General features: G+C 27.1%; 1 protein-coding gene across 3 annotated transcripts in view; it reads right to left on the bottom strand.

Annotated features, from left to right (window-relative positions):
- Positions 1-15420, bottom strand: part of LOC107455314 (stAR-related lipid transfer protein 3) — a 57164-nt gene extending 41744 nt beyond the window's left edge. Inside the window, exons 1-8 of one of the 3 annotated variants that reach the window (XM_016072827.3) lie at positions 15234-15420; positions 13779-14043; positions 11742-11825; positions 8328-8405; positions 8182-8235; positions 7766-7892; positions 4955-5047; positions 2879-2973 (exon numbers count right to left, since the gene is read on the bottom strand). In XM_016072827.3, coding sequence (XP_015928313.1) covers positions 2879-2973; positions 4955-5047; positions 7766-7892; positions 8182-8235; positions 8328-8405; positions 11742-11825; positions 13779-14003 — 756 coding nt within the window. In that variant the 5' untranslated portion in view covers positions 14004-14043; positions 15234-15420. Of the gene's footprint in view, positions 1-2878; positions 2974-4954; positions 5048-7765; positions 7893-8181; positions 8236-8327; positions 8406-11741; positions 11826-13778; positions 14044-14863; positions 14998-15113 lie in introns of those variants that run through there. The other 2 variants (XM_016072825.3, XM_016072828.4) reach the window with 2 other exon arrangements.
- Positions 15421-16264: the final 844 nt, after the last annotated feature.

Genomic DNA, 16264 nt, shown 5'->3' with positions numbered 1-16264 from the left:
TTTTCACATAAGTGCATGCAATATGCTGGCTAACACTAATGTTTTAAACTCACACCAGCTAGTTGTAGACTGGGTGCAGATAATAAAAATTAAATAAAACTAATTAAAAAGTCAATACAACAACATATTCCTTTCCTACTACAGATACCTAATCCTGATACCTAGTGAATTTTTTTTTATTACTTAACTGTTTCAGGGTATCTAGCAAAAATTTGATTAATGACCCTGCTAGTTCTAAGCACTTAACCAGATAATGTTAATCAATTATGCAAAACAATAAAAATAATATAATTTTTAATCAAACAAATATTGTACGAGATATAGTTTTAAGTAAATTAATGACATGCATATAGAAGCAAAATTCTTAGTTCTTATATTTTTCTTAAGTTTTAAAATATATTTAAAGAAATATGTAAAAGATATTAAAAAAAACTTGCTAGATGTAGAATGATTGACGCAAGACTTAGTAATGAAGATAGATACTAATGGTGAACTTTGTAACCTATTAAATTTTTCATTTGATTTCATTATAATTTTAATAGTATTTTACTGGTGTAGCTTCTATTAAATGTAGGATATCTTGAAACCCTAGTAAAATTATCTGGTTAATCAGCCTAGAATAATTAAAACTGATAAATGGTTCCAGGTATCTCATATTGAAATTCATTACATCGACCAGTGTAATGAAAATCTGTTATCCCTCAGTTAAAACGGAAAGATTTAGGGTGCCCTACTGAAAGGCATCCGCTTTTTTTAACTAACATCAATTTTACAATTGGTCTTATACTAATTAAAATAATTTCAAACATTTTGCAATCTAACTACAAATAAAATATAATCAAACAGGCAAATTGAAGGAAACTATTCTGTTTCAGCCAATAGATTATATCCATGTCCTGAATAAAACATTTTAAAAGTGTCTCTCAGACCATACTTTCTAACTTCAGGGGTTACATAACTTCTTTTTTGATAAATGAATAAAAATATTTAATTTTTTTATTGAAATCATAGGTTTAAAAAATTTTTTAAAATATAGGGAAAGCATTCCCACAACAGCTTGTTGTGGGTCATTTTAGAATATAACCTTTAAAAATAAATTTTAAGCACTATTCTTACGAATGATTCTCCAAATGAAGAAAAATATTTTGACAAAATTTTTTTTGTCTTTTTTTAAGAAAAACTAAATAACTTAAATTTTATTTGCTCTATTTTAAATTACTACATAGTAGTAGTAAATATATTTAAAATTAAAAAAACAACATAATTTAGAAGTGCCAGAAATATGTTTGGCTTAAATTTATAGCTCATTTAAATACTTATGGGTGATTTAAGATACTTAATCTTTAAAAATTATCTTTATTCTTTATTATAAAGTATGTAATTTAAACTTCCTATACAAACTTGTTAAGATGCAACTAATGTATAACATTTCTTAATTTATTGGAGATCTTAGGGGTACAAAAGAACAGGAACACAAAACAAGAGGTATAATAAAATCACATAGATTAGCACTATTCGTTAGGAGAAGAGTAATATGAATTATTTATTATCTGGAAAAGTTTCTGTTTCTATATTCACTTCTAAGTTTTTCCAAAATTGATTCTTAAGAAAAGTTGACAACCAAAGTAAGGTCTCTGGAGACTATTACCACCAATAAAGCTGATAACTTTATGCTTTTGATAATAAAATGAATTTGAATGGCTATTTAAGGACCATTTAATGGAATGGCTAATAAACACCTCAATAATATACTTAATTTCAATGAAAATATATATACTCAACCAATAAAAACAAAAAGTTGTTGAAGGTGCCCTATTTACTAGCAAGAAGACCCTTCAATTACCATTAAGAAAGTAATTAAATATGTGAATCAATCTGCAATAAATCATGTTTTATACATGGAAAATAAACATGGGTGGACATCTTCTAACCAACATTACTACTTTCTAAAAATAGACACTACTTCTCTAAAAATAAAATTAATCAGTAGGCAGTAGATCAGAAGTTTTTTAATTGATGGGAAGCCTTCTTTGAGCAGTGGATTGAAAATGGAAGATTGGATGACTAATTACCCATAACAGCCATGTTGGCCAAATCACAAACTAGCTGCTTTTCAGCTCTTCATTTAACAGTCCAATAATGCAATATTTCAATAACTGATTTATGTACTGCATGTTGAGAACCTTTGCCACAAAGTGACATACTCTTTCAAATAAAATATCTATTTCCTCCTTTAAAAGCTGAAATTAATTTATGACTATGATTCCATTCATGACTATCAATATGCGCTATGCTAGAAGAAGGTTTTCAGTCTCATTCTCATCCAGTTCCAATTTAGTAACTTATGTTTCTGCTAGGAGTTGATTGTTAATTTAAAAAATTAACTGTGCTGGCCTGCTAACAGCAATATCATCAACTGATTGATCATCAGATATTGAAAAAATTGCAAAACCTAACGTATTGAAAATATAGAGACATCCCTTTTTCTAAGGGCAGGAACGAGTCTTGAATGTAAAAGTTCATATAAATAAATTGGTTATGGCTTCTTAACAGTCCCTTCTATTCAAATAGACCAAAGTAGAATTGATATCAACTAAGTTGATAAAAAATTAAGGATACTAGGATACTTTTTGTTACATTTTAGATGACTAAAAGCACAATTCTTCAAATAAGTATACGATAACTTAAGGAGGAAAGAAAAACCGCATAAAATTTTCATATATTGAAAATGTGGCAAACTTCTTTTTTAATTGAATGAAAATATTAAGAATAAAATTAGGTATTAAAAAATATTTAAATCTCAACCAGAGATATATGATGAAAATACAAGGCAGTATAAAAGGCAAAATTAGTGAAAAGTAGAAGTAAAAGAACTTACAGCTGGTAATTCTCTACTATTCTTCGGTGATAGCCATTCAACTTCAGAAACAGTACTACCATCATGTTCTTTGCCATTATCTTCTCCATCAGAGACTATCATATCAAAGAAAATTAAAAATGATAAATAATTGTAGTTATTTACATTAATTTGCTTAAAATACTCTAAAAATAAATAATCTAGTTGCAAGTAAAAGAACAAAAATACAGTAGGGAACCGATTATCCGTAACGATCGGGACCATCGCTATTCCGGATAACTGATTTTTCCGGTTTTCTGAATCGCTACAAAAAGCCGTTTTTTTATTGTCAAACTCAACTAAAAAAATATATATATTTGGAAATAATCTTAAAAAGAAGAAAAATCAATTAAGTAATACACTAACGATTATTTCCAAAATAATGGTAAGGTAACATCTTTCAAAAAAGAAAGAAAAATCCTGAAATCTTATGAGGAAAAAAAAAAAAAAAATTTTAAAAATGGCGGGAAAATTTATCAAATTTTGTTCCGGTTTTTTGATTTCCGGATAACGGGCTCTGTACTGTATTATCATTTTTTCTAATTAACGAAATAACACATTTTCAATTTAGAAACATCTAAATTTTGTATTTTAATTAGATGAATTAATAACATGTTTGAAAAATTCTCTAAAAAAATTTACACATCATAAAAATTTCTGTTCATTGAACTAAAATATTAAATACAGTTTTTAGTAAATCATTAAGACTTCATTCATTTTCAGAACTAATGTAAAATGTGTGCACTTGTAGCAACTTTGTTGGGAAATGATTGTGTATTTCTTAGAACAACCTTTTTTCTAAATAGTTATCAATTGTGAATTCTAAGAATCACTTAATCATAGTTTCCATTTTTTTCATGTTTAAGGTGAAGATATTTCTTAATGACAGCAAAGTATAAGTAAATTTTTAATTTCACAAATGTGATGTGGAAGGATTTTAGCCATATATCATATAAACAATTCAAACATATGCATAAAAGTATAATCACAAGGTAATTTGTTAAGTGCTAACAAAATCATAACAGTTGACAGCAAATATTTAGCCTATTTCAAATACTTTCCTTAGAAATTTATGGCAGAAAACACTGTTTAATGTTCTCGTTTTAATGTCATTACTTTTTTATTATTCAAATGTTTTCATTAAACCAACTTTATAGAGATAGAGCTACCAGTAGATCTTTTATTATTATAGAGCAGTTCACATTTTAAACTATCCTAAATGTAATGAAAGGGATTTTTTTCAAGAAATTTTCATATTAAACATAGGTTGAATTGTGTAAAACAATAGCATATTTGACCTTAAACACTTCATGCAGTGTTATTCCAAATAAATATGATATTTTTAACAATACACGAATGTATTTTTCTAGGTTATTGATTAGTTTTCCTGACAGCGTTTTTGACAAGAAGTGTTTTAATCCATGATCAAAGCTGTCAAATGCTGACACTAGTTAAAAATCTGAACAACTTGATTTTTGAAAATGATTTTTTTAATTTTGAAAACTTGTTTTTTTTTTCATGATTTAAAAAACTCGTAACTTTGGAGCATTGAGAAACTGTAGCTAAAGATGCATTTTAAATTATAAGTGAATTCAAGCAGCAAACTGAGCACAAATGCTTCAAAATTTACAGCAAACACAGTTTTTTAGGCCGTCTTTTTAACGCTTAATCTTGTCTTAATTTACTTAATATATTAAACTATAATTCCAATAGCACAAAACTTGATAAGATGTAACAAGTAAAAAGAAAGAACAATAAAAAATGTTGTTGACTCATTCATCTTTTTGCCTACCAGTACTGCTTAACAGTCTAGCAGTATATTGAATTTAACATTAGGAATTGAGACAAGTAATTTCCAACTAGCTGTTTAGGAAACAAAAAAAAATTCCATTAAAAATTTTCAATACAGGCCATAAGTCATGGATTAATTCAACATTTGAATTTCTCATATGATAAACAAGATACATGAAAATTGTTTAGATAAAAAAGTATTTTCGCTGCAAAAGTTGATTTGCTTTGTTAAAAATATTCATTTTCAAAACTAATTAGTTTAATTACCTGGAGGAGAATAAAATGCACTTCCATCATCACTTTGGGAGCGAGATAATGCTGGATGAGACAAGCCTGGATTTTGCTCTTCATCATATTTTGCTAAAAAAAATATTGCTTTTTTTAAATATTTAATTGGTGCTAGTAGAATATGTCAACATACAGGGTGTTCAAAAAGTATGGAAACAGTCAAATATCAACCAATGAACTTTGAACCAAAACCAATAAAAAAATCTAAAAATTTATGTATTAAATACATGTAATAAATGCATTCAATGATACCAAATTTGATCACTCAATCACACCACCTCAGGTAAATGCAGTAGCAAATTTAAAATCTTTAATAACTCCCATTTTTTTGTATATTTGAATTTTCTGGAACAAACTACTCGAATTCAACTTTCCATTTCGGTTTACAGAGAAAGCTGTAATCCTATAAATTTAAAACTGGGTTCAAATTGCTAAAATAAAGATATCAAAATATGCATGTCGTGTATATAAAAAAAAAGAAAAAGAACTTGTATGAGATTTCAAAATAATGTATCCAAAGACACTAAGCTTGACCCCAATTCCACTTTCAGAGTTTGGGTAAAACTTGAAACATTCAAATGGTAACAATTATTTTGCTGTTGCAAGATCGATTCTCTACTGTGGGAAAAATTTCCGAACTAATAAAGTAAAAATATTTTTTTTCTCCAAAATGGCTTTTATTTTTTAACATTCTCTTAGTAAGTTTATATTTTTCTCCCAGCTTTTCTCCCATCTCTTTGATACGTGGAATCGTTATGAGCAAAATATTTAATAAAAATAACACCTTTATTTGATAAAAAAAAACTTTGCGCATCTGAGTTGTTTTACAGGGTGCATAGACAAATTTTTCAACAAAAAATAAGCACTCTTTAAGTACTTTTTTAGCACTTAAGAAATATTTTTAAGCCCTTTAAAAAAATATCTAATTAGAATATGCGCTTTAATTATTTTTTTTCCCTTCCTATTGCTGAAAGTTCATATATATTGAAACCAAATGCAAAATAATTTTCAATGACTTTACATGATCTTGATGAAATAACTAGTTTCTGATAAAGAATTTTTTTCTGATTATATTAGCCACCATAAAAACAATTTATGCACAATTTTAAATATATTCAATATTGAGTGGATCATTCTATTTTTTTAATTAATAATTATTATACAAAATTAAGTAAAAAAAATTTATTCAAAATTAATTAATTTAATTATTAAAAAAGATTATAGAGTATTTTTTAGATTTGAATAAAAATTATTTATGAAAGCATATTCTACGAAATATTAACAAGATTGCTATTATTGATCACACCAAATTTATAAAAATATATATAAAGAATTAAGCAAACTAAGAACTCATATTACAAGAGTAAATTAGTGAATTACCCATAATAAATTTTTATTAAAATGTATAACTTGGTTCAGTATTTCTTTAATGAAATACTTAAAATTTTTTTACTAATTTTGATATGTAAATACAATGAGTACAGAAACTAAATATTTTTGCTGCCAATAAATTATTATATCATCAGTTTTTATTTTTATGTTCTGATATTAAAAAATTTGTACCCCCTTTTTAATTTTGGTCAATTACAACACCATCTGTGAAACAAAATGCAAAACTTTATTGGGATAATCTTACTGAAGAATTCAAATCTGCTATAGAACATGGGGATTCGTATTTAAAATTCTAAAGTAGCCCCACCCATTCCTTGAATATATTTAACGTATAAAATTTTTAGAATTTTAATCAAATACATATTTTGCAAGATATTTCACTATTTTCATAATTTTCAAACTTTAGAAATGATTAATGTTATAGAATATATAATCATTTATATTCAATATTAAAATTAAAATTGTTTTGAACTTAAAGAAACAAAACTTATAAAACTACAGTCTCTTAAGGCTTAAATATTTAAAAATTATTTTTTTTACACAAATTAAAGATTTTTGAACTCCGAAAAGATGCTACATCAATCACTTAAATTTTTATCTCCTTTGCTTAACATTTAAACCTTAAACATTAAGAAAAGAAAAATCACTATTAGTATCTGATATTTCTATATTAAGAAATTTAAATAACTACGTATATAAATAGTAAAGTCAAATACATATGAAAATCCATCTTAATATGAAAGCTAAATTCTAAGTTACTGTACAAAAAAAAAATTATTTAGTTATGGAAAAACAATACATATTATAATGAGTACAAACATAAAAATGCTTAGTAGTGATTAATTATTACTAATCTTTTCAAACATTAATAAAAAAGGATGGAACAAGATTTTAAATCTTGTAAAGAAAAATGTGCAAAAAAGTTCAATGCTCATAATAGATATACCTAAAATTTAATGCATAGACAAACACAAATACCATAGACAGTCAATAAAACAATAGAATTGGGCAAAACGAATTAAGTAATTCGAATCAATAGGAATCAGTTCACCTTGGAGATTTGAATCATTTATTGATTCGGATCATTTACTAATTTGAATCACTTGTTGATTCAAATCACCAGTTGATTTGAATCAAATCTTGATTCGAATCATTTACTGACTGGAATCAGACAGTGGTTTGATAATGAAGTTGGACCTTAGTTTGGAAGCTTTAATGGATGATTGACTCTGTGCATGTTGAATAACAGTCAGGACCTAATATAGTGTAAAGGTCTTTATAATGAAGGTTTAACTACAAGGGGGGTACAAAGAAAGGTAGACTGGATACATAAAATTTAAAAACTAATCAATTGATAAGAATTTAGAATGCTCCAGATATGAAAAAATATAATCTTACCTAATAATGAGTTGGCCTTTGATTCTATAGGTAATACCCTAAAATCTAAAAACCATGCTTCTCCCCAAGACAATACAAATGAAGATAGTATCAGCACAACAGATGCTGTTGTATTAGAATGAGCCCACTAAAAGAAAACGAAATACGAATAAAATCACAAACAACCTTGAAAAAAGATAACAAATAAATTAATAAGAATACATAGAAAATACATAGGATTCAAATATATAATAGAAAATACATAGGATTCAACAGATTTTGAAATTAACTCCCTACATAAAGATAAGATATAACATCAAGAAAGTACTTTCTAAAAAACAATTAATAAAATCAAAAATGCTTACATCTATTTCATAAATGTAAAAAGGCTAAAATAATAAATTATAATGTAATATTAAAAATTTTAAGTTACTTACTTTATATAAGAACACTTTTGTAATGATGAAAGCTGTAGTTCCAGTGGTAGTAAGCTAAAAGAAAATGTCAAAAATCAAAAATTTATGAAAAATGTAGGCAATAAAGAAAATGAAAAAAATTTAATTTATAAAAAAATAATGCTTACTGCTACTACCCACCAGTGAGACAATCTAATAACTACATAAAATAAAGCAATCAGAAATAATCTAGCTAATCCTAATACCTAAAAAGAAATAAATTTCAAATTACATTGTAGCCACTTAACATTATAACATATACCAAGAGTACTTTTAGAAAAAGATACATTTTTTTTTCGTTTACGGCAACAAATTTAAAGTATTAAATGTAAGAATATTAGCATCACAGGAGATATTCTGATATCTTTATGAAAATACAAGATTTTTATTTCCGCAAATTTTCAAATGTACAATCAGTATTAGAAAAGTAAAAATTAACGTGTGAAAAAAGTATTAGAGCATATGAGATAAAATATATTAAGTTTTTTTTCTGGTGAAAAACATTTTTAAGAGAAAATAGCATAAAACTTGCATTTTCAGAACTATTTTGACTCCAGCCTACATCTCTGCAAAGTAGCTCATGAGATAGATGTCAACTATGTAACTGATCAACAGATAAGCAACTTTATTAAAAAGCAACTTAATTTTTATTGCTAAAATGATTTTTATCATTGCATCCTTTGCCAAAATATCGAACTAAAATGAATTATTTTAAAGACTTAATAGTATACACTCAATTAACATAAAATAATAACGAGCGTCTAAATAAATCCCATATAATTGCACTTCCTCTAAATATGGAGCCCAATGTAATTTCAATGAAAAAGATGACTAGGGCAAAGCATGCCTAAACCTAAAATTGGTCTACTTTGACCTAACATTTAATTAAAATGCTCTTTTCTTAAATAACTATTCTAACTTCAAATAAATTCATTACTCACATTAAAAAACATACATTTGTGGTAAATAATAATTTTAAACTAGTTTGTGAAAGAAAAAAAAAGAGGCTGAGGTAGTTCTGGTTTACAGAACAAAAGTCCAGATAACATATTCTTCCGTATAATAGATCCCCTAATATCTAATCAGTCAAAAAGAAAATTTGAAATGAAAAATAAAGGATTCAAAATATTGAAAACGAAAAAATTTTTAAAAATATGATTTATTATAAGTAAACAAAATTATTAATGGCTTTCTCTTCCATTTTGAACAAAAACGATTGAGGCAAGAAACAGAAATTTGAGTCATCCTAGAAGGATAAATCATAATGTCATTTAACATACTTAATTTAAGCAATTGTAGAGTACTTTAATGTACAAAAGCGAGTTGATGTTTCAAATGTACGAATACTTTTACAAGAACAAAAAGGCAATGCATAATATGTTGATGTGCATAGTGCGCAAAAAAAAATGGATTACCTTTAATAACTTTTGATTTAATGATCCGATTTTCATATTCTAGGACTATCTTAATGGTTCAAGGAGTGCCCTCAAATATACTAATTAAGAAATACAAACGATATTTTAATCAATAAATTATGAAAGTACACAAAAATGTACTTTCTCTGAATAAAATACCTTTTTTTCAACAGATTCGGACTTCTGACCCCCAAAATATAGGAGGGAACCGCAATCAGGGAAATACGGTTCCAAAAGTTTCGTCAGGAGAGCTCTCCAAATTTTGGACCCCTACATATTAATTTTACTTTTTGCGTAGTTCTCGTGATCATTTTAAGCTAATTGAAAAACATTTGCGCACAATTATAGAATTTGTTTGTCCAAAGGAAGTTACACACAAAAAATAATTCTTAATAAATATTTATTATATTTTATGTAATAATGGTTAAAAAATTTTGAAGTGTAAGGTATGTAATTCTTTGACTCATTTTAAAGAATATAATTTTACATGGCAGAATACAAAATTTGAACAAAATTGGTCGAATAGTTCCTGAGAAATCGAATTTAAAATATCTGACTTTTTTAAAATTTAATTTCTCAGGAAATATGCAACCGATTTTGCTCAAATTTTGTATTTTGCCATGTAAAATTACACAGTTAAATTGTAGACCTTATAACTGAAAAATTTTTCGATTATAAAATAAAATAATAAATATTTACAAAAATGTTTTTTTTAGCATGGAATTATCTTCGGATAAACAAATTTTATAATTGAACGCAATTTTTTTTTTAATTAGCTTAAAATTTTGAGATATGGTAAAATACGTAAAAAGTAACTTTGGTGCAAAAAGTAAGGAGTCCAAACTTTGAATCGTTCTCCAGAACTATGAGGAAGATATTATATATACTACTAAATGTGGAATCTTGTTTTGTCCTACAAAGGTTTTATTTTAATTACTTTTAATCCTGCAAACTTTCTTTAAATTAAAGTGGTTAACATGCATTTATTTCATTATCTAGAATATTTAATTTTTTTAAATTCTATGAACATTAGGAATTTTAAACACTTAAATTTATCTTCAAATGGACTTAAAATATTATGTAATGTGATAAAAAAAACATGAATTTTCCCACTGTTTTTATTTATTTCAATTTATCTGATTTTTTTCTGACAGATTCTGATTTTCTGATTCTGTTTTTTTCCTGAGTAATAAGCTTAGCAGTTGTTAATTTTAAATACTTAAAAGAATTGAATTTTATGCAAACATATTACAAGGTTAACTGCTAAACCAATGATGCTTGACCAATGATGTTTATATAACTATCACTACCCATAATTGCTGTCAACATGTCTGTCTAAATACTTGGGCATGCAGCCCTTTATTGGTCAATCTGCTGTATATGTGGCCTTTCACTCAAAAAGGTTGTGTTTCCCTACAATACACATTTAGAATATAGATATATCAGAATGCTTAAACAGCTTAAAAAGGACAAATATATATAATTAAAAGATCAACTCCCAGAGAAAAATGCATAGCAACATCAATTAAAATACTCACAAATAATGAGAACTTATGTTAATATTAATGCATACATAATATTTGTAAAGAGGAGATATGCTTTTTAGTAAATAGAAGTAAATAACAAAAACTGCTTACGATAAACCCTTTTTTTCCCGTTAACTGTTTGGAAAATAATAATAAAGGGAGTTCATTAATATGGCTCACCCCTTCTCAGAACAAATAGGGGAGCAGAATATGTTCAATCACAAAAACGATGTTTAGGGAAATTCAGGCAGCACTGGGAAATTTTTTTTTGTCTAATTAAATGAAAAAAATTTTGCAAATTTTTTTTTGTATAAAAAAAGAGGCCACTTACAAATTATAATTATAAAGTACAGTAAGCTCCTGATTATCCGCCTTGCGGATCATCTGAGTCACTTTTTTTGTGTGATGATAAACAACATAGCATTAAGAATTGAAAATTAATAAATTCATAAAGATGGAACTATTTATAACAATATTTTTATATGACAAAATAATTTGATATAACAATATTTTTATAAGGTGATGCTAAAAAAGAATTCAATATAGTTTTAAATAGAAAATCACCGAAAAGTAAAAAATAATAATAATAAAAGATGCATACCACAACATCAAACAGGGAAGATGTTATGTTATAATTCAGGACTTCATTTTTAAGAGCTGTAGCAATAGAGCTATCTGTAGATATCTAAATGAATAAAAAATTTTACATAAATAGTAATTCATACAAATAATCTTTATGTTGACAATAATTTGCAAGATTAACATTAAAATTACTGAACAATTTTGCTGCAAAAACAAATTTTAATGCTTGTTCATTGGTTAACAAAAATCACTATTTTGAAAAATCAATAGAATGAAAATTCTATCATTAAAAACTACTTTATTTTCAGAAAATAAAATTAAGTACTTTTCTAGTGGTTTATTCGATAATTTCTCATTTTAATATTTAAAATCAATGTTTAGGTCTTATCCAATAAAATTGATTTTTCCCTCCTTATTTGGTGCCGTTTACTCGCCTTACCCGAAATCATGGTGATTTCTGCAAATATTTGAGGGGTTTCATTGTTATTTTACGATATGCCTGACTTTTTCTACCCTTACATGCCCCATGAGAATTTTTACATGCGCTAGACAGCATAATTTTTCAACTCAGGTATGTATAGTGTGCAAAATAAAAAATGGACCACCCTGAATAACTTTTGATTTAAAGAACAGAACTTCACATTTTAGGACACAATGTAAAAGGTTCAAAAGGGTGCCCTCGAATACGCTAATTAATTAGTGCAAATAAGATTTTAAGTTACAAAATTAGACACAAAAATGTATTTTCTTTCTTCATTTTTTAAAATACATTACATATACGAAATTAATTTTAAAAAAGGCAAATAATGAACCAAAGAAAAGTATAATTTGCTGCAGTTGAGCATAATACAAAACAAATTTTACTGCAAAAGAATAATAAAATATGATAGTTTTAATAACAGAATCATTTTGTATAAAATAAAGTTTTAAAAAACATCAACAATGTCCAGTATAATTTTATTAATGAAATACTGAGCAACTCATAATAGTTGAAGATTAACTTTTATAGTAAAGCTGCAGTAATAAAAAAAAAACAATTGGTAAATATTCTCATACCAATATTTAATTAAAGAAGTTCCAGAATTCCGTCATTAAATTATTTTTATGTATGGTTTCAATACAATAATCCTGTAATGAAATCAAGGTGAATATGCTGCTTAAAATTTTTGTACTAAAGTAACTTTGTTGATTATCCCTCTAGTGATGTAAAAGCATCAAAAATTCAGCTGGCCTGTTCCGGGTATCCAGCAAAAATTTATTTGTAATTAACATCATTTCCGGGTACAAGGTTGGTTTTCTATCATGTATGCAAAACAATATAAAAATCATATTTTCTATTAAACAAATATTTCACAACAAACAGTTTTCAAGAAATTTAATGTGCACCTTCATAAATACAAACATATTTTTTTATTTTTAGATTTTATTGAAAATTAAATTCTAGAAATAATTTTGGGTTGATTTAATTTACTAAAAATAATTTAAAATATTTGCTTGCATATAGAATGATTAAGTGGAGACATCTGCTAATAATGGACTTAATAATTAATCTTTAATTTAAATTTTTCAATAGCATTTATTAATGTAGCTTTAGAAGAATGTAGAATATTTTTAAAAAGATTATAAAATGACATTATATTGAGTAAAAATTTTTTTAACAATCAAGGTTTAAATTTCAATCATTCAATAATTATAAATGTAGCATAAACGTTTTGCACTTTGTGAGAATTCTTACATGTAATAATTTCCATTTGTAATTTACAACACTTTCTCATTAAAGATTTAGGAAGTTAAATAGCAAGAAGTTAGACTATGCAGCTAACAGGCCCTAGGTTTGGCTCTATTTACACCTACAAGAACCAACAAGCTTAAAAATAAACATATTAAGCAATTATTTCTTAAAAAAAGAATAATATGGTTTCTTTATGACTCAATAAGGCAATAGAATAATCACAATATCAAAAAATTTTCAGAATAGCTTTGTAGTTTAAAAGAAAAATAGTAAATTTAAAAACATCCTATATAAAAGGGAGAGAAACACAGAAATTCAACTTACTACTGTACAAATAATCCACACAAGGAAAGTAAACAAAAGGTCAAACACTGTTAACAGAATAAAAAATCTCCTCGTGATAGACATCCTTCCATCTACAGAGACTCCGTCCATTATTGATGGTTCAATGCTAGGAACATAATGACCATTTACAGATCCATAATTAGAACGAGGTGGACCAGATGAATTCGGCAGAAGATTAGGATAGTTTGTACGATTAGACCCCATAAAAATATGTAAGCCACTTACATTGCAAAACTACAGAAACCTGGAGAGAAAAAAAAATTAGAAAAATTAAATTACTAAACAAAGAATCATATTTTATGTATGTATATAACATATTGTAGATAATTTCACACATTCATAGTTAGATATAACAAAGGATAATTCTGCATCAGAATTTATCAAAAATTGGGCAGTAGCACTAGAGAAACTAAAAAATAAGTAAATCACAGAAATGGAAGAACTCAAAAAGTAAAACTCGTAAAGCTACACATATATTAAGGCAAACATCAGTTATACATCAGGGCAAATCATTTTATATATATACTTTAATGTTTTCCAATTTTAAGAACTCGACAGTGGTAGAACATGGTATTGATAAGGGAATATCCTTGATAGAGCTATACCATTTCTAATATTTACAGATAAAAGTTATACAAGAGTAGTAAGTTTATTTATTTTACTTATTTTTCTTATATTCACATGAAAACCAGAAAAACAAACTTATGACAAATTCAACAGAAAAAATTTAAAAAACTAAACACTTGTGTCCAAATGAATCATTTTTAAGTGATATAACACTCTGCTGTTCATTTAAAATTAGAGATAATAATTCAGAAAAAAAAGAAACGTTGAAAAAATAAAATATGAACAATAATTTACATTCCTTTGTAATTGAACAAGAAATTTGTGTTTAACTTCAAACATAATCAAGCGGATTACTAAATATATTTAGGTGTTTTTAAGAGAAACAAGCAACCGAGTATTCTCAAATAATATTTGAAATAAGTCTATTGTACTCGTATAATCACTGGTTCTTAAATGAAAAAACTTGCTGTGAGATTAATGAATTTCACTATAGTTACCTGACCCTCCATTTTTCCTAAAAACCATAGGTTTATAAATATTTGTTAGACATATTATGTGTGTGCTCTCGGAAACAGAGGACTTAATATCCTCATTAAGAGTTTAAACAAAAACATAGCCTGATTGCTATTATATTTATCAGAAACGACTGCCGCAGCCATTCCTTTATTAATAATATTTACAATTACATTAAATTTAAAAATACAGTATATATGCAAGGGAACATATATTTTTTATATAATAGAATACCTCTTTCTGGAACAAATTGAAATTAACAAGCCCGTTGATAAGATTTTAGTCTACTGTTAGAAGATAAGTAGTGGAGGAAAATGAATTAATTAAAAACTAACTTGTTTACATTAAACTTACCCTTCAAAACTTTTTCCTGTACAAATTGACAGATCGTTCATGTGACGTCATATTCAATACCTCATGCTAATAATTTTATAAAAAAAATAATGTATTTAAATTAATTTAACAAGTAAATGTTTATAATACTTTTTCTTAAAAGGTAGAAAAATTAACTATCAATATCAGATAGCGCTCACGTGACTTCGGTGTTTGGAGATTGGCTGCTTTTGGTTGGGTAAAGCTAATTTCCGAACGCTAGTGAGGAACACTATGTATTTTTTCAAATCCAACCTGCCACTACATTTTCCTTTGTTTATTTATATTTGCTTGAGAAACTCTCGTGTTGTCAAAAAATAGATGAAATCAAGAACCCCACAGTTGGACAAATCATAGGATTCGCTTCCCACGGGATCGCCAAAGTCAGGCAACACTGTCCGCAGTGAGTGGGCAGGTGTGACCTCTTCGATCAGTCTGTGAAGGAACCGAGGGTGCAAGGTATTGACCCTCATTAATCTGTTCTACTATAAAGTGCTCGACATATCATGCGTCATCAGTCTACCAAAGCTGGGGCCATCCCTTTTTACAGAGAATCGAAATAGTGATGGCATGTGTTTGGATCATCCTCAGGAATGTTTCTCAAACCTCCGTCAATAGCCAATTATACAGCTTTATTGTAAAGCAAATAAAATACTACAACTGAAATCAAGCATCGACAAATCATTGAAGTTAAATATTAATACAATAGAGATGTCTAAGCTTCCGTCACTTCACTTACCCTTCTACTGGTAATCCATCAAAGGGCAGGGATAGACTGGCTGGTAGGGTGTTGTGCCCATGTCCGAGAGGTTGTGAGTTCGATCCCCTCCAGTCGAAGACTTCCCGTATACAACATGGTGACTTGTGTATGCTAAATCTGTCGGAGTCACAAAGTCCTCCAAGTTCCCATGACAAATCTACTTCATAATGATGATCTACTCCATTCCCATAACAAATCAACTCCAAGCTCTTTTAACGTCTGGTGGTATTGGATCGCAGATTGCTTGTATTCT

This window comes from Parasteatoda tepidariorum, chromosome X1 (assembly GCF_043381705.1).
Source record: "Parasteatoda tepidariorum isolate YZ-2023 chromosome X1, CAS_Ptep_4.0, whole genome shotgun sequence".
Classification (NCBI taxonomy): domain Eukaryota; kingdom Metazoa; phylum Arthropoda; class Arachnida; order Araneae; family Theridiidae; genus Parasteatoda; species Parasteatoda tepidariorum.
This window is presented reverse-complemented; position numbering and strand designations above follow the sequence as displayed.